At 35.9% G+C, this 20,766-nt stretch overlaps 1 protein-coding gene across 2 annotated transcripts in view; it reads left to right on the plus strand.

The window, feature by feature from the left end:
* Positions 1–20,766, plus strand: part of GLRA3 (glycine receptor alpha 3) — a 156,607-nt gene that overhangs the window by 43,075 nt on the left and 92,766 nt on the right. For both annotated transcript variants that reach the window (XM_060013620.1, XM_060013621.1), the window contains one exon: positions 5,736–5,803. In XM_060013620.1, coding sequence (XP_059869603.1) covers positions 5,736–5,803 — 68 coding nt within the window. The remainder of the gene's footprint in view (positions 1–5,735; positions 5,804–20,766) is intronic.

Raw genomic sequence — 20,766 nt, forward strand, 5'->3', positions numbered from 1 at the left:
TTCAATTTAGGTAATGCATCTTGATAGGAATATCACAGCAGTGATGCTGTGTTCTAATTGCATCTTTTTAGGTTGTGGACGATGTTAATTTTTTACCAAGACTGATGATGTTCACTTTGATTAACTGGCTAAGTTGGTGTCTGCCAGAATGTATCTATATACATACACATATGAGCATAAATAAACATACACATATATGCATAAGTATACATAGATATACACACATATGTATATACACACACACATATATTCATTTAGATCTATGTATTTAATTCTCTATCTGCTGAAAACCATGAGTTCTCCCTGGTATCTCTACTACCATAGGTTTATTCTAGTTTCTGAGTCTCCATATTTTAACTCCCTCATTTGACAGTAAGGCTCCCATTATCCTTAATATAATTACATATTTGATCAATACGTAATGAATCTCCCTTGTCTGCTGCCACTCCCTCTCCTGCACAAATTCCTCAGGGTCCTGTTCAAACTCTCACTCCCCATGCAAGGCAGCCCCACTCAGGCTTCAACACCCCATGCTGTGAAATCCTTCCCCGCTGATGTCCTTCTCACCACACTCCCCACAGCCATCCCCAGCGCGGAAGCCTTTCTTGTACTGCCCAAGAGAATGGCTTTCGGCTACATTTTCAAGAAGGAAAGGGAAGAATAAATTGGATCCTATTTTTATAACATAAATTTCAAACCTTTTTTCAAGTATCTAAAAAATAATCTAAAATATGGATTTACAGCAATCAAATATGCTTTTGTCAATTAAAAAATAAATATCTTTCCTCATGACCTGACTACATAAATATATATATTTATCTAAAATAAAAACAAATCACTAAACAGATTTTTTTGAAATTTAATGTTTTGATTGCATTCTATGTCTTTCGAAAGGGTGTGGCTTTAAAGCAACATTACATTAAAAGTTTTTTAGAGTCATTTTCATGAACACTTGGGTTATTTTTTGTCTCTATGTTTATTTGCTCTAGATTTGCCTGGTGAACAATTTTTCCCCAACATGAATAACAATAATGTAACTGCCAAGGCTTTGCACTGTACTTTGCCATTTTGCCTTTGTCCATCTCTGAGCTTAAAAGCCTTGTTCTGTTTCTTTTTTTATTTTTATTTTTTGCGATACGCGAGCCTCTCACCGTTGCGGCCTCTCCCGCCGCGGAGCACAGGCTCCAGACGCGCAGGCCCAGTGCCCACGGCCCATGGGCCCAGCCGCTCCGCGGCACGTGGGATCCTCCCGGACCGCGGCACCAACCCGTGTCCCCTGCATCGGCAGGCGGACCCTCAACCGCTGCGCCACCAGGGAAGCCCCATGTTCTGTTTCTTTAAGAGGCATCTAAAAGAAGACATGCTGCTGAAAACATCTGCAACTACTGTCATTTGCTTTTCAGGCCAATGATGGCTAAGGCAGTGAACAATTTTAAAGCACAATTTGCCATATGGATGCTATAGCAGTTATTTGCTCTGTTGCTAAACATAGCAGTATATTAGATGGATATAACAGTTTTTTGCTTTGGCACAGAGAAGTACCAGATTGACCAATGACTGCTAAACAGGTGCTCTCTGTAATGGCAATAGAAGATTTACAATCCTCTCTGAGCTTCATTCCCTACAAAATTTTTGAATATATAATATATATTAATAGTGAGGGTAGAAAGACTACTCCAAGACTGCACCCCTGATCTGATATGGATCAGAATCTTAAAGTGTAGAATATACTGCCTTATAAACTGTATCCACTTCATTCCTTGTACTCTATCTCCACTGTCACTGTCCTTGGTCAGGGCCATTGTATTTCCCATCTAAACTGTTACAATAAATTCCTGTTTTCTCTATGTTTAAGCTTTTGCTATCCATTCAACCATTCACCATGTTGTGTTGGTTTACTACACTCTCATGAACAAGAATCTGTAAAGACTCCTTCATGTTCATAAAGTAAATTCCAAATACCTTGGTATTACATTGAAGAAATTCTATGATCTAGCCCAAGACTATCTTTAAAAACAGTAGACTTTATTTCCAAATTGCTTCATACCTTAATCTATTTTAAATTTCTTTAAAATAAAATTCTATATATGTATATGTATTTTATATATATATATATATATATATATATATATATATATCTCATGTGAGTATATATCTTATATGTATATCTTTCAAGTGAGTGCTCTATTTTTCAAATTTGAAATTAAAGTTTGGTGCCTGAATCCAATTCACCTTTCCTTATGCTGAAGAAGAGAATACATACAAATAAGTAGTAAAATGGAAACTAAATAGCACTTTTGTATGTCCTAATAACCAGGTGAGGAACACGTGTGATAACTGATGGATTAGACAGTAAAGCTTAGGGCAGGCTGACTTTCTGACCTTAGGAAGAGTTTTCTGCACCTGATGGGAGGCATTGGAGAAGCAAGGGCTGGAGTCTGGTTCATACAGTGTGAGGCATCATGTTCCCAACTGCTAGTGAAAGCCTAAAGTAGCCCCCTCTCCTGGGACTATTGCTCTTCTATGGAAACATGTTATTTTAGGGAGAAAACAAATGCATCAGAGGAGTCCTCCTCCTAGCACAGTACTTCATCTTGCTCCCTTTCAGAACCTTTCTGGAATCATTAGGATGTGCTGTACAGCACCTGCTCTCAGGGGACCCTGAAATGCATCAGAACAGACATTACTAACTTCAGGTCACTGAAGCCTATGCTGAATTTTCACCTTCATCCTATTTTTCACCAATATTGTCTGTAATTCTAAGCATAATGATTAAATTTAGAAGATGAGACTAAAAAATAAAAGCTCTGCCCCTTGCTGAATTAAAATAAGAAATTCATCCCCCTGCTTCTCTTTATTCCAGCTTCAGCCAAAGAGATCACAGTCAGATAGAGCTGGCAGTTGTGTAGCAGCAGCTTCTTACAGGGCCATGTTTCCCCAACATGGATGTACCTCTAGCTTCATTTTACTGGAAGATGAATTAACCCAATACTAAAACGTTTGCGTTTTCCCTCCTCCAATGGATTTGAGTCAATGACAGAATATGTCTTGAGGGAAAAGATATTCCCCAGATTCATGTTGCTGTTAACAGCAAACGAAAATAGCAGAATTTTAGAGTTCTCAAGAAGAAAGAGAATAGCCTAGAGAATATCAAAGATTGGCTTTTAGTTTTTCAAGATTCCAGTCAGGCTGTGTATATATTTTAGAATTCACCACCTTAGACTTACATTAAGTAAAAAAAAAAAAAAAAAAAAAAAATATATATATATATATATATACACACATACACACACACACACACACACACACACACGTATCTTCTAACAGTTAATTGTGACTTCATACTTCTCTTATGGTGGGATAAAATAATCGTGGAGTACAATACCTGTGCTTTCTCGTCTCTTACGTGGTGACAAGACATTTCTATCATCCTACACATTTTAAAAAAATTGTTAATATTTAGAAATAACATTTTGAAAAAATGTTTTTTAAAGTTAAAAAAGAAACCCATTCTATTAGTAATAACTAATTATAGCACCTCCAGGATTCAGAACTTTTATGAGGTTTTCTTAAGTGTCCATCCTTTATATTTCAAACAATGTAGCCTCTGTATCTGTTTGAATGTTATGTTCTAGGCATCTTGACGCAATAGAATTTGGGCTCTTTCTAAGTACATAACAGCCACCATGTTTTGTTAGCAGGTTGACCAAATTTATAATAGTCAACTCTCTTATTAAAATAAATAGCTTTGCATTTTTAATGTTCTAAGTCCTGACTCCCGTCTCTCATTTTCTCTATCTCTAATAAAACCCCAATTCACTTTAGTCCTATGGTCTAATGGCCACAGCTGTTTCCTACTCTGGAATTTCTTATGTTGCACATCTGAATTATGTAGCTAGCTTTTAAAAATACCAGTGCCTTGGTTGCATGTCATACCAACTAAATTAGAAGGTAAGAATCATGTATCAATCTTTTTTAAAGATCACCAGGCGATTTCAATGTACATAGAATTCATAGGCCTATGGATAGACTTTATTTTTTTATTTTATTTATTTATTATTATTATTATTATTTTTTGCGGTACGCGGGCCTCTCACTGATGTGGCCTCTCCCGTTGAGGAGCACAGGCTCCAGACGCGCAGGCTCAGCGGCCATGGCTCACAGGCCCAGCCGCTCCGCGGCATGTAGGATCTTCCTGGACCAGGGCACGAACCCGTGTCCCCTGCATCGGCAGGTGGACTCTCAACCACTGCGCCACCAGGGAAGCCCTAGACTTTACTTTTAAATAATTTTTTTGTTTTTTTTTTTCTGTACCTCATTCTGGCAAGATAAATGCTATCAGAAAATGAGTAGAAAAGCAAAGATGAAACTTGTGCACCAGTAATTAAGTAAATGTAAATTAAAACCTTGAGTGATAAGCTATCTTAACTAATGAAACCGTTCTTTTAAAGAATAAAAATATTGGTACAAAGAGAACATCCCTTTTATGTTGACAAAGGATCAAGAATCAGAATGGCTTTGGACCTTTCAACAGCAATACTAGAAAATAGAAGCTACTGAAGAAAAGTCTTTAAAATTCAGAAGAAAAAACAATTTCCAGCCTAAAATGTGGTACCAAATCTAGGTGTTAATTAAGTGTGAGGGCATAAAAAAGAACATTTGTAAACAAGCAAGTTCTGAAAAGCTTCACATCGTTATGCATCATTTCTCAAAAAATTACTGAAGGACATGTTCCACTAAAATGAAGAAATGGGCCAAGAAAGAAGAAGGAATGGGGACCATGAAAAGAGGTCCCACAAAGGAGAAGGATGAGCATCTCCAGTAGGAGGATTATGGGAAAGCATAAGATGACTGCTGTGCTCCAGGACAACAAATCTAGAATGGAGTAAGCCTGATGGAAGAGAAAGTTAATAGAGTATCTGATGAGTCTGATACAGAAACACAGTTTAGACGTTTCAGAACTTGTGCATAAGTTAATGATACCTATGGAGGAAACTATGTGAAATATATAAAACAATTATCGACCTCAGGAACATGTTCTGCAGGAAAGAGTGATCATAGTATATTATATGGTTAGTTGGAGGTAACATTTACCTTGTCATAATAAAGTAAAAAGTGAATAGTGATCTAACAACAGTGACCATGTAGCTGTATTTGGGTAATGGGAGGACAGAAAAGAGGTGTAAGGTAGCAGGGGTGGGAATAAGGTGTGAAAGAAAGCGAAATCCTTACCTTCTGCTGTGGCCGTCAGAACATATGTCTAAAATGAAAACATCTAAAGGAGTAAAATAAACTTATTGTTCAGAGAAATTGAGGTAAACATCCAAAGAGTTGTTTAAATGAGTTGAAGTGATCATCTCCAGGGAGGGATTAAATGGGGGTATAGGGGAAGGGGCTGCTGTCTTTTTTTGTAGCAAACCTTGTAAAATTAAGTGACTCAATTATGTTCATGTAAAAACAAACAAAATAAATTAGGCTTAGATATCAGCTTTTGTGTGTGATTTTATCTGACTAGCTTAGGCAGAGATTAACTGAGTTATTTTAACCCCTACCACACAATATTTCAGTGTTTTTTACTTGTATAGCTATCAAGTCTAATGACAAAGCTTTATAGCCAGATAATGAAATGCTTTGAATTCTTTTTTTTTTTAAACTACAAATTAGAGGCATGGAGCTACTTGAAAATATTTTAGATCAGTATCTAAACAGCTTTTCTGTTTTAATCTCTTTTTCAGGCTCTCCAGTTAATGTCACGTGCAACATATTCATAAACAGCTTTGGTTCGATCGCTGAGACAACCATGGTAAGTAGGCATGTTGACTTCATAATGAATTTCACACTGGGGTAGTTTGTAATCATGTTCATGGCAATTTTTCTGCTGGTAATATGTAATTGAAAGCCAAAATTCATATAGTGAGATTTTAAAAGATAAACTTAATAGTATAATTAAATTACAATCAACTGCAGTCAATGTTTCATTTGGAGATGGTTAGTGAAAACAAGATTGATTTTTCCCATTTCAGTAACTAAATATTAGATCTCAAATTAAAACTAAAACTTTACCTTATGAATTATTTATTTATTGTCAATGTTCTTTAATAAGCAGACATAAGCATAGGAGTAAATAATGTCACATTTAATTATTTTGTATACTTATAAATGTGTTTATAATGTTATTTTAAGTATTCTGATTACCTTTCCAAATGAATATAATATTTGATCAAATATCATAACTATTTTGCAAATTGTGGTATATGCTTTAATTTAACTGAACTCACTGAACTGAGACTTCATCACTGTGTAATTGAGAACATTTTACATAATCAAGTTATTAAAGCTAAAATATTATCATTTCCAAACCAAATGTATTCTGTTTCGAATTTTATAACTTTCTCTAAAGATCATGTTGTATCTTTTCTTTGCCTTATAGTTTTCATTGTACATTTTAGCTAAAATAAAATAGACACATGAACCACTGAATATTTGTAAGATTGTTTAGCCAGAACTTTTAATTAATTAATTAAATTTTATTTTTTATTATTTTTAGGAACTTTTTTTAAAAATTGAAACTATGTATTGTGGTTCTTAAATTACCTAGAATTATACTCCATTCCTAAATTTAGCAAGTATAATGTGCATTAATTTTCAAAGTTGATTTTAGCTAAAATAGGATATGAAAAGCTTAAAGATTTATTAGCTTCTAAAGCCATTATTAAGTAAGAGAATTATTCTTATTTTACATATATCAGAATGACTTGATAATGAATTTTCTAAGGAAAAATCTAATATGTAAATTATTATGTGGGAGGCTGTGTAGATTTGTGTGTGTGTGTGTGTGTGTGTGTGTGTGTGTGTATAGAGGATCTTTCTCAACTGGAAGAGACTTTATTCAGGCACCACTTTTTAAAAATGCTGTTTTCCTCATGTATGCAATATTTAGTCATTTAGCAGCATCTCTGTGGTTCTATTCAAACTCAATATACTATAATTACAATAAAAGCCTCAGTGGAGAAGTACTGAACTCATTTTGGGGGCATTATATAGAATTATCTTCACTGCAGTATACAAATAAACACTAATGTGTGTACCTGTGTGTAAACACAGAGGAAATGACATGATTTGCTAGTATAAGCACAGTGTGGTTCTGGTGCAGTTTTGACCCTGAAGTCACTATAATCCTGTTTCAGAAGCTGACATATTCTGGATTCTGGTTGAATATTTGGTCCTGATTCTTTTTTTTTTAGGATACTCATATGACTTTTATTTATTTATTCTGGTCCTGATTTATTCCCTGTATTTATACAGACCCAATTCAAATCATATTTATAGACAAAGGAATCTCTACTGGATTTTTTTCTACCTAGACCTCCCAAATTATATTTCTAGCCCTGACAACTTCCTCATTTTAATTGCTACTATACAACACTGTATCATCCTGAAAGCCTGGACATATGCTTATACTTTCTCTTTTGCAAGATCATTTCCGTGAAACAGTTTCAACAGCAATAGTTGGAAAGGTTTCTAGCCTGACTTGTCTTTGTGGGGTGGAGGAAGGGATTTGGAAAAAAGAGAAGACATGGTTGGATTTCCTCATTAAAACCTCAAAGATTGTCATGTTCCTGAAGGTTGCTGCTTTTTATGACATAGTTCATCAGTCTAGCACCAAGTGTTTATAACACACACTCCATAGGATGACGACTACATCTGCTAAATTTCTTACCTTTATTATAATTTTAGACAGACTTCCTTTGCAGAATAATATTATGCCAGAAGCTTGCAGAATATTGCAAATACACCCTCCCAGGGACCCTCACTCAGTTTTATTTCCCTTCTACAGCATAGAAATCCTTTCCATTCCTTCATCTTCCATCATAATGTATCCTTTTGAAATCATTTTTAGCATCTATCACTTGCTTCTTCAGAGTCACAAGCAGCATCAATGAACATTAATCAAACACCCCAGAGGTAAAGTATTATAAAATTAACTAAGTCCACCTTGATATCTTTCTTTTTAACCTTCCAGACTCATAAACATGTGACATTATTTCTGTTCACATAATCAGATTCAATATTTGTAAAAAATTTTACTGGTATCAGATAGGATAGCTGCAATATGGTGTCCATCTACATAGGCATAGAGAAAATTCAATTTTTTTTTTATCTTAAGAATCAAAATATTTTGCTACCACTTGATTACTCTGATGTATTTTATTCATAGTTTCCACCATCACAGCTCTGCAACTAAACTTTACCCCATTGTTTTACTTGCCATAGTATTAAGTTAATTTATTTTTACAAAATCTTGCATTTATTTTTTTAACATTCACATGTTTTATACGAATATACTTAATTTTGTTCTTACAATACAAATAACTGAATTCAACTGAAACAATGTATTAAATTGAGAGGATGGAATTTAAATTACTTGTAATCATTAATGGATATCTTTGCATCTGAGAATTTATATCTAATATAAAAGTGAATAATTCTCCCAATCTTTATATCTTTGCTTAACAGAGATCTTAACCATGCTTAGTGTCTTCGTTGACCAACTATATTATGCTCCCTCTACTGGTCTAGTTTCTAACCTATTGTATCTCTCCCCATTTTAAAATAAGCTTTAGTCCCATTTGAGGTAATTATTTGATTCTTGAGAAAATATCTCTAGTAGATATTCTACTTTAGCCATTTTTTGAAAATTAAGTTAATTTGAATCTTTAACATATTTTGCATCTTCTTCTTGCACCAACTTTGTTTTTCTTAATATTTATGTGCATTTTTTCCCCAATAGCTTAAGCACAAATTTCTTTTTAACTGTTAAACTCATCCTTTCCCAGTGTTTGTCTAATTAACTTAATGTAGTGCCAACCATTCTCACTTGAGTACAATTTTATTATTCTTGACATATAGTCATCAAAAATTTTCTATGTAGTGGAAATTCTAAACTTCCCTAATTTCCCTCACATTTGAATCATACGTCATTATATATAATGGGGTTCTCTAAGGATTTGTTTAGCCTCCATTACCCCAAGTTCACATTCTTCTTCAGCAGATGATGATTCAACAACTGTTGGAAACCACAGTTCTTAAAAAGATTAAATTAAAAATAAAAACTGGTTTACCATCATCAGTCACTCTTCCATTTTGCAACATGGCCTTGGTGAGAGAGGTGCGTCTATCCTGTCTTTTAAAATGGTGGTGACAAAAGGAACATAATTTTTTTTATTGTTACAATGAGGTGAAGCTTAATATCTCCACATTAAGTGACTCTCAGTAATCGTACTCCTGCAAACCTGTGGTGAGTTGTGGATAAGGATTATATTCTGGGGTGACAGCATTTGTAAGTTGGACTTTTTTAAAAAAAATTCATATGTAACTATATAACAGTTAGGGTGTGTATATAGAGCTGTATTTCAAAGTGGATATATTGTCATAACGTCCTATCTTCAGCAAACAGATGGCTCTCCATCTTGTCACACATATGCTGGAGAGAGAATTGCTCTGCTGTGTGCCTTAAGTCAATATTTACTCAATGAACCATGACTTTTCACCAGAGCCCATAGAATAAATTATTTTTACAAAATAAAAACAATAAAGGTAGGGAGAGACTTTCAAGATGGCAGAGGAGTAAGACATGGAGATCACCTTCCTCCCCACAAATACATCAGAAATACATCTACATGTGGAATAACTCCTACAGAACACCTACTGAACGCTGGCAGAAGACCTCAGACCTCCCAAAAGGCAAGAAACTCCCCACGTACCTGGGTAGGGCAAAAGAAAAAAGAAAAAACAGAGACAAAAGAATAGAAACAGGACCTGCATCTCTGGGAGAGAGCTGTGAAGGAGGCAAAGTTTCCACACACTAGGAAGCCCCTTCACTGGTGGAGACGGGGTAATGGGAGGGAAGCTTCGGAGCCACGGAGGAGAGCCCAGCAACAGGGGTGCAGAGGGCAAAGTGGAGAGATTCCCGCACGGAGGATCAGTGCCAACTAGCACTCACTAGCCCGAGAGGCTTGTCTGCTCACCCACAAGGGTGGGTGGGGGCTGGGAGCTGAAGCTTGGGCTTCGGAGGTCAGATCCCAGGGAGAGGACTGGGGTTGGCTGTGTGAACACAGCCTTAAGGGGGCTAGTGCACCACAGCTAGCCGGGAGGGAGTCCGGGAAAAAGTCTGGACCTGCCTAAGAGGCAAGAGACCATTCATTGTTTCAGGGTGAGCGAGGACAGGGGATTCAGAGCACCGCCTAAATGAGCTCCAGAGACGGGTGCGAGCCACGGCTATCAGTGCGGACCCCAGAGACGGGCATGAAATGCTAAGGCTGCTGCTGCAGCCACCAAGAAGCCTGTGTGCGAGCACAGGTCACTCTCCACACCTCCCCTCCCGGAGCCTGTGCAGCCCGCTACTGCCAGGGTCCCGTGATCCAGGGACAACTTCCCTGGGAGAGCACACGGTACACCTCAGGCTGGTGCAACGTCACGCCGGCCTCTGCTACTGCAGACTCGCCCTGCATTCCATGCCCCTCCCTCCCCCTGACCTGAGTGAGCCAGAGCCCCCAAATCAGCTGCTACTTTAACCCCATCCTGTGTGGCGGTGGGGGAACAGATGCCCTCAGGTGACCTACATGCAGAGGCAGGGCCAAATCCAAAGCTGAACCCCAGGAGCTGTGCGAACAAGGAAGAGAAAGAGAAATCTCTTCCAGCAGCCTCAGGAGCAGTGGATTAAATCCCCACAATCAACTGATGTACCCTGCATCTCTGGAATACATGAATAGACAACGAATCATTCCAGTGTTGAGGCAGTGAACTTTGGGAGCAACTGTAGACTTGGGGTTTGCTTTCTGCATCTAATTTATTTTTGGTTTTATGTTTATCTCAGTTTTGTATTTAGAGTTTATTATCATGGGAGATTTGTTTATTGATTTGGTTGCTCTCTTCCTTTTTTTTAAAAATAAAAAAAATATATTTCCTTTTTCTCTTTTTCTGACTGTGTATTTGTATGCTTCTTTGTGTGATTTTGTTTGTATAGCTTTGCTTATACCATTTGTCCTAGGGTTTTTTTTGGATTTTTTTTTTTTTTGGTATAGTTTTTAGCACTGGTTATCATTGGTGGATTTGTTTTTTGGTTTGGTTGCTTTCTTCTTTCTTTTCTTCTGTCTTTTTTATTACTTTTTAGTTTTTTAATCTTTTAAATTTTTTATTTTAATAGCTTTCTTTTCCCTTTTCCTTCTTTCTTCCTTTCTTTCTTTCTTTCTCCCTTTTTTTCTGAGCCATGTGGCAGACAGTGTTTTGGTGCTCTGGCCAGGTGTCAGGCCTGTGCCTCTGAGGTGGGAGAGCCAAATTCAGGACATTGGTCCACCAGAGACCTCCCAGCTCCACGTAATATCAAATGGCGAAAGCTCTTCCATAGACCTCCATCTCAACGCCAAGATCTAGCTCCACTCAATGACGAGCAAACTACAATGCTGAACACCCTATGCCAAACAACTAGCAAGACAGGACCACAACCCCACCTGTTAGCACAGAGGCTGCCTAAAATCATAATAAGGTCACAGACACCCCAAAACACATCACCAGACGTGGTCCTGCTCACCAGAAAGACAAGATCCAGCTTCATCCACCAGAACACAGGCACCAGTCCCCTCCACCTGGAAGCCTACACAGCCCACTGAACCAACCTTAGCTACTGGGGGCAGACACCAAAAACAATGGGAACTACGAACCTGCAGCCTGTGAAAGGAGATCCCAAACACAGTAAGTTAAGCAAAATGAGAAGACAGAGAAACACACAGCAGGTGAAGGAGCAAGGTAAAAACCCACCAGACCAAACAAATGAAGAGGAAATAGGCAGTCTACCTGAAAAAGAATTCAGAGTAATGATAGCAAAGATGATCCAAAATCTTGGAAATAGAATGGAGAAAATACAAGAAACGATTAACAAGGACCTAGAAGAACTAAAGAGCAAACAATGATGAACAACACAATAAATGAAATTTAAAAATTCTCTAGAAGGAATCAGTAGCAGAATAACTGAGGCAGAAGAATGGATAAGTGACCTGGAAGATAAAATAGTGGAAATAACTACTGCAGATCAGAATAAAGAAAAAAGAATGAAAAGAATTGAGGACAGTCTTAGAGACCTCTGGGACAATATTAAACGTACCAACATTGGAATTATAGGGGTCCCAGGAGCAGAAGAGAAAAAGAAAGGGACTGAGAAAATATTTGAAGAGATTGTAGTTGTAAACTTCCCTAATATGGGAAAGGAAATAGTCAACAAAGTCCAGGAAGCACAGAGAGTCCCATACAGGATAAATCCAAGAAGAAACATCCCAAGACACATATTAATCAAACTATCAAAAATTAAAATCAAAGAAAAAATATTAAAAGCAGCAAGGGAAAAGCAACAAATAATATACAAGGGAATCCCCATGAGCTTAACTGATCTTTCAGCAGAAACTCTGCAAGCCAGAAGGGAGTGGCAGGACACATTTAAAGTGATAAAAGGAAAAAGCCTACAACCAAGATTATTCTGCCCAGCAAGGATCTCATTCATATTCAACGGAGAAATTAAAACCTTTACAGACAAGCAAAAGTTAAGAGAATTCAGCACCACCAACCCAGCTTTACAACAAATGCTAAAGGAACTTCTCTAGGCAGGAAACAAGAGAAGGAAAAGACCTACAATAACAAATCCAAAACCATTAAGAAAATGGTAATAAGAACCTACATATTGATAACTACCTTAAATATAAATGGATTAAATGCTCCCACCAAAAGATAGACTGGCTGAATGGATACAAAAACAAGACCCATATATATGCTGTCTACAAGAGACCCACTTCAGACTTAGGGATATATACAGACTCAAAGTGAGGGGATGGAAAAAGATATTCCATGCAAATGGAAATCAAAAGAAAGCTGGAGTAGCAATTCTCATATCAGACAAAATAGAGTTTAAAATAAAGACTATGACAAGAGACAAAGAAGGACACTACATAATGATCAAGGGATCGATCCAAGAAGAAGGTATAACAATTGTAAATATTTATGCACCCAACATAGGAGCACCTCAATACATAAGGCAAATGTGGACAGCCATAAAAGGGGAAATCAACAGTAACACAATCATAGTAGGGGACTTTAACACCCCACTTTCACCAATGGACAGATCATCCAAAATGAAAATAAATAAGGAAACATAAGCTTTAAATGATACATGAAAAAGATGGAATTAATTGAGATTTATAGGACATTCCATCCAAAAACAACAGAAAACATTTTCTTCTCAAGTGCTCATGGAACACTCTCCAGGATACATCATATCTTGGGACACAAATCAAGCCTTGATAAATTTAAGAAAATTGAATTCATATCATGTATCTTTTCCAACCACGATTAGATATCAATTACAGGAAAAAATCTGTAAAAAATACAAACACATGGAGGCTAAACAATACACTACTTAATAACCAAGAGATCAATGAAGAAATCAAAGAGGAAATAAAAAAATACCTAGAAACAAATGGCAATGAAAACACACGGCCCCAAACCTATGGGATGCAGCAAAAGCAGTTCTAAGAGGAAAGTTTATAGCAATACAATCCTACCTCAAGAAACATCTCAAATAAACAACCTAACCTTATACCTAAAGCAAAAGAAGAACAAGAAACCCCCCAAAGTTAGCAGAAGGAAAGAAATCATAAAGATCAGATCAGAAATAAATGAAAAACAAATGAAGGAACAATAGCAAAGATCAATAAAACTAAAAGCTGATTCTTTGAGAAGATAAAGTTGATAAACCATTAGCCAGACTCATCAAAAAAAAATGGAGAAGACTCAAATCAATAGAATTAGAAATGAAAAAGAAGTAACAACTGACACTGCAGAAATACAAAGGATCATGAGAGATTGCTACAAGCAACTCTATGCCAATAAAATGGACAACCTGAAAGAAATGGACAATTTCTTAGAAAAGCACAACCTTCCCAGACTGAACCAGGAAGAAATAGAAAATATAGACAGACCAGTCACAAGCACTGAAATTGAAACTGTGATTTAAAATATTCCAACAAACAAAAGCCCAGGACCAGATGGCTTCACAGGCAAATTCTATCAAACATTTAGAGAAGAAGAGCTAACACCTATCCTTCTCAAACTCTTCCAAAATACAGCAGAGAGAGGAACACTCCCAAACTCATTCTATGAGGCCACCATTACCCTGTTACCAAAACCAGACAAAGATGTCACAAAATAAGAAAATTACAGCCCAATATCACTGATGAACATAGGTGCAAAAATCCTCAACAAAATACTAGCAAACAGAATCCAGCAGCACATTAAAAGGATCGTACACCATTATCAAGTGGGGTTTATCCCAGGAATGCAAGGATTCTTCAATATACACAAATTAATCATTGTGATACACCATATTAACAAATTGAAGGAGAAAAACCATATGATCATCTCAATAGATGCAGAAGCTTTTGACAAAATTCAACACCCATTTATGATAAAAGCCCTCCAGAAAGTAGGCATAGAGGGAACTTACCTCAACATAATAAAGGCCACATATGACAAACCCACAGCCAACCTCATTCTCAATGGTGAAAAACAAACCATTTTCTGTAAGATCAGGAACAAGACAAGGTTGCCTATGCTCACCACTATTATTCAACATAGTTTTGGAAGTTTTAGCCATAGCAATCAGAGAAGAAAAAGAAATAAAAGGAATCCAAATCAGAAAAGAAGAAGGAAAACTGTCACTGTTTGCAGATGACATGATACTATACATAGAGAATCCTAAAGATGCTACCAGAAAACTACTAGAGCTCATCATTGAATTTGGTCGAATAGCAGGATACAAAATTAATGCACAGAAATCTCTTGCATTCCTACACACTAATGACAAAAAATCTGAAAGAGAAATTAAGGAAACACTCCCATTTACCATTGCAACAAAAAGAATAAAAAACCTAGGAATAAACCTACCTTAGGAGACAAAAGACCTGTATGCAGAAAACTATAAGACACTGATGAAAGAAATTAAAGATGATAAAAAGAGATGGAGAGATATACTATGTTCTTGGATTTGAAGAATCAACATTGTGAAAATGACTATACTACTCAAAGTAATCTACAGATTTAATGCAATCCTTATTTAAGTAACAATGGCATTTTTCACAGAACTAGAACAAAAAATTTCACAATTTGTATGGAAACACAAAAGACCCTGATTAGCCAAAGCAATCTTGAGAAAGAAAAACAGAGCTGGAGGAATTAGGCTCCCTGACTTCAGACTATACTACAAAGCTACAGTAATCAAGACAGTATGGTACTGGCACAAAAACAGAAAGATCAATGGAACAGGATAGAAAGCCCAGAGATACACCCACGCACCTATGGTCACCTTATTTTTGGTAAAGGAGGCAAGAATATACAATGGAGAGAAGTCAGCCTGTTCAATAAGTGGTGCTGGGAAAAGTGGACAGGTACATGTAAAAGAATGAAATTAGAGCACTCCCTAACACCATACACAAAAATAAACTCAAAATGGATTAAAGACCTAAATGTAAGGCCAGACACTATCAAACTCTTAGAGAAAAACATAGACAGAACACTCTATGACATAAATCACAGCAAGATCCTTTTTGACCCACCTCCTAGAGAAATGGAAATAAAAACAAAAATAAACAAATGGGACCTAGTGAAACTTAAAAGCTTTTGCACAGTAAAGGAAAGCATAAACAAGATGAAAAGACAACTCTCAGAATGGGAGAAAATATTTGCAAATGAAGCAACTGACAAAGGATTAATCTCCAAAATTTACAAGCAGCTCTGTAGCTCAATATCAAAAAAACAAACAACCCAATCCAAAACTGGGCAGAAGACCTAAATAGACATTTCTCCAGAGAAGATATACACGTTGCCAACAAACACATGAAAGGATGCTCAACATCACTAATAATTAGAGAAATGCAAATCAAAACTACAATGAGGTAACACCTCACACCAGTCAGAATGGCCATCATTAAAAAATCTACAAACAATAAATGCTAGAGAGGGTGTGGAGAAAAGGGAACCCTCTTGCAGTGTTGGTGGGAATGTAAATTGATACAGCCACTATGGAGAACAGTATGGAGATTCCTTAGAAAACTAAAATAGACCTACCATATGACCCAGAATTCCCACTACTGGGCATATACCCTGAGAAAACCATAATTCTAATTGAGTCATGTACCACAATGTTCATTGCAGCTCTATTTACAATAGCCAGGACATGGAAGCAACCTAATTGTCCATGGACAGATGAATGAAGAAAGATGTGGCACATATATACAATCGAATATTACTCAGCCATAAAAAGAAACAAAATTGAGTTATTTGTAGTGAGGTGGATGGACTTAGAGTCTGTCATATAGAGTGAAGTAAATCAGAAAGAGAAAAACAAATACCGTATGCTAACACGTATATATGGAATCTAAAAAAAACAACAACAAAAAAAAGTTCTGTAAAACCTAGGGGGAGGACAGGAATAAAGATGCAGACGTAGAGAATGGACTTGAGGACACGGGGAGGAGGAAGGGTAAGCTGTGACGAAGTGAGAGAGTGGCATTGACATACATACACTACCAAATGTAAAATATCTAGCTAGTGGGAAGCAGCCACATAGCACAGGGTGGTCAGCTTGGTGCTTTGTGACCACCTAGAGCGGTGGGTTAGGGAGGTTGGGAGGAAGATGCAAGAGGGAGGAAATATGGTGTTATATGTATATGTGTAGCTGATTCACTTTGTTATACAGCAGAAACTAACACACCATTGTAAAGCAATTTTACTCCAGTAAAGATGTTAAAAAAAACCCGCTGAGGTGTTTTGGTATAATGCTTTTTCAGATGCCTGTATACAGAAATGTATGGTGAGGCTGGATGAGAGTGTCTGAACGTGTGCTGTGTTCTCACAGAATGGTCAAACTGTACAGTTCTTGCATTTTCCACAGAAATTAAAGGTTCACATTTAGTTGCAACAGTAATCATGCACATGTAAATGTTTCTTTGAATCACTGGGTCGTTAGATTCTCCAGAGAAATCTAAGCTAATGTGGCATAAAAAATTGATAGCGTTCCTTCACATATTCTTTTTTTTTTTTCCTTCACATATTCTTAACAGAGTCTTTAAACTCCTACACATTCTTTTTTTGTAAGTGTATTTTTTAATCAAATAAAGCTTTTTTTAATCAAATAAAGTTATGCACTTTTTGCATAGGTAATAAGTAACACTCATGCACCCGTCGCCATGTTAAGAAATTAAACATTACAAATAAATTGAAGTTGACCATGAACTCTTGCCCAAAGCACATTTCTCTACCTTGCAAAGGAAGCTTTGTTCCTGAATTTGATAGACATAAAATTTCATTCTGCATGAATGAAATATAAACAGAGTTGCCACACTGTAGTATTTACATATAACATGATTTTTTGGTTCAAATGTATATTTTTGAGGTAATCCATGCTTATACTATTATATTCATTTTCATTTGAGTAAATATTGCATAATGTATTCATTCTACATTTGTTGGACATTTTGATTATTTGTAATGTCTTTGCTACCGCAAAAACCTCTGCATTGAAAATTGTCACACATTATCTTCTAGTATACATATGCAAGATATTCTGTAGGGTATATACCCAGGAGTGGAATTATTTGGCACAAGGTTATATTCTCAAGAGTAAAATTACTTGGTTCAGATATTAACTAAGTTGCTTTCCAAAGTGGCCAGTCTGTCTTTAAACACCTACTAGCAATTTTATGAGATTTAGAGTTTTACATCTCCCACAGCTAGTATTTACCCACTTGGATTTTAATTGCTTCTTATCATGTACTTCCTTGATTAATAGTGAGGTTATGCATTTTTCTTGAATGATTTTTAGCCACTCTGTTGTCCTTTGTGCGAAACGCTTCTGTGTGTTGCTTCCCCATTTATATTTGTTTGCTTTTATTATACACACACAAAATAACCCTCACACACACACACACACACACACACACACATACATGTATTATTCTGAAGGTGAATACTTTGTCGGTTGCATGCATTTAAAATACCCATTCTGCTCTTTTCAATGTGTTTATGATGTCTTGGAATGTAGAAATAATTTAAATTTTCATTTACAAAATGTAACCTTGTTTTACTTACTGGTTTGTGCTGCTTTGTCTTAGCAAATCCTTCTTTTACCTAAATTCGTAAAGACATTTTTTTATATTTTCTCCTAAAATTTTTTTGCTTTTCCTCTCTAGGTTTTAGTTAACCTGGAATTTTGTGTAGTTCTATATGTTTGTATGATGTGCAGGATGCATTAAGTTTTATTTGTTTCACACTTGAATAATTATTTTCAATAATTTGAAACTATACCTCTGACATATATATTCCTAAATTGAATGAGTCTATTTCAAAGTTCTCAGTTCTGTGCCAGTGATCAATTTGTCTATACCTGTACCAATGACACATTTTTAAATTTAATATAGGTTTAAATTGGACTTGATATTTAATACTTCCCAAACAGACACTTTATTTTCTTTCAGAGTATTCTTAACTATTCTTCGAAGTTTGCTTCTTCATATAAATTTTAGAATCTTGTCAATTCCACAAAATAAACTTGAATATGCAGAGTGTTGAAAGAATTATCATCTTAAAATATTGAGTCTTCCCATTCATGAATACAATATATCTCGCCCTTTACTTAAGTATTATTTAATATCTTTCAACAAAGGCATATAACTTTTCAAAAATTTCTTACGTATCTGTTAAATTTGACAATTTCCACCTTATTTTTAAAATATATTTTAAAAATTACATTTTAGTAATGTTTTCTAACTCTTCATTGATGACATATAAGAACATGATTGTTTTTCACATTGCCCTAATATACATACTCTCATTTCAGACCTAATACTTTATAGCTCCTTCCTGCAATCATATTGTCTAGGAATATTAGCATGTTAATTTTTCAGTCTTTTATAAGCTTTGTATCTTTTTCTTGTCTTGCTGTTTTAGCAAAAACAGTGCTGAATGAAATTTATTTTGTTCCTGACTTTAAAGGAAATACTTCTAAAATAAACATGGTATTTGCTTGAGTTTGGTGTAGATATCCTTTATCAGATTTTAAAGTTCCCACTCATCACGCTGTCTGCAGAACATGGAAATCATTAAATACAAAACAAACCAGAAACAGGTATTAAGTCTTCTAATCCATGAACATATTGTAATGATTTGTCTTCCGCAGGTCCTTTCACCTACATTGTTCAGAAGTTGTCATATATTTTGTTAAATTTATTTCTAAGTATTGATGTATGGCTATGAATGTTATATTTTTAAAGTTTTAAAATAATTTTTATTCTACAATAGTTTTACATCCATGAAAAGCTTGCAAAGTTAGTACAGAGTGTTCCCTTATAACCACCTGCCTCGTTTCCCCTATTATTAACATCTCACATTAGTATGATGCGTTTGTCACAACTAATGAACAAATATTTGATACAGTATTATGAACTAAAGTCTCTACATTTTTAGGATTTCCTTAGTAATTACTAATGTCTTTTTTCTGTCTCAGAATCTATCTAGGCTCATACATTGTATTTATTTGTCATGTCTCCCTTACACTTTCCTTGTTTGTGAGGCCTTAACAGTTTTGAGTACTGATCAGGTATTTTGTAGAATGTCCCTCAGTTGAAGATTTTTATTTGACTAGACTGGGATCATGAGATTTTTGAAGGAGGGCCAGAGAGGTAAAGTGTCATTCTCATCACTTCATATTAAAGCCACGCATTGTCAGTTAGGGTAGTGTGTTAAGCTTGATCACATGGTTGAGGTAAGTGTTTGTCAGATTACTCCATTGTAAATTTACCCCTTTTTTTTCATCTTCTCCATACTGTATTCTTCAGAAAGAAGTCACTGTGACTATTCCCACACTTAAGGGTAGGGGAGAGTTATGCTCTATCTCCTTTATGGGGTCATAACTATGCATTATTTGGGATTCTTTGATAAAGGACATTTATTTATTCCTTTCCATTAATTTATTTGTTCAATAATTTATTTATATCAATATGTATTTTGGGTTGTAATTCAATGCTACGCTATACATTTTGTTGTACAAATTGTTCTAGTTTTGGCCATTGGGTTGGCTCATCTTGTTTGCTCCTGTGTCCCTTTGACATATCTGCATCATTTTGGTTTTTGTGTGCTTCCTTGGATTCTGCCAGTATAGGATATTCCAGGCTCATCTTGTATATTTCCTGCCCTAGAATCAGCAATTTCTCCAAGGATCCTCAGTTCCTTTTATTAGAGAATGGTACTAGAAACCCAGATCTTGGTACTAGGTGTGCTCATTGATGCTGAAGTGTCATTGCTTCTAGGCCCTTTCAGCAGACAGAGCTCGGAAATGTGTGTGTGTGTGTGTATGTGTGTGTAAATGTTATAATTAAAAACTTTTTCCAATTGTTTCTATGAATCTTTAGACAGACAATATATTTTGGAATATTGTCATATATTCTAAGAACTTGGTAACAAGTAGCTCTAGTAGTTTGCCAGTTTCTTTGCATTTTCTGTGAATATGTTCATGCAAACTGTTAAGACCGTTGTACATCTTCCTTTCCAATCTTTATGCTTTATATCTCTCTTCTTTTCCCTGTCCTTCTCCTTTTCCTCCTCGTCCTCTCTTCATTTCCCCTCCTATCTTACTGCACTAGTTCATAACGCCTGTACAACGCTGAAACA

This window comes from Delphinus delphis, chromosome 6 (genome assembly GCF_949987515.2).
Source record: "Delphinus delphis chromosome 6, mDelDel1.2, whole genome shotgun sequence".
Lineage (NCBI taxonomy): Eukaryota > Metazoa > Chordata > Mammalia > Artiodactyla > Delphinidae > Delphinus > Delphinus delphis.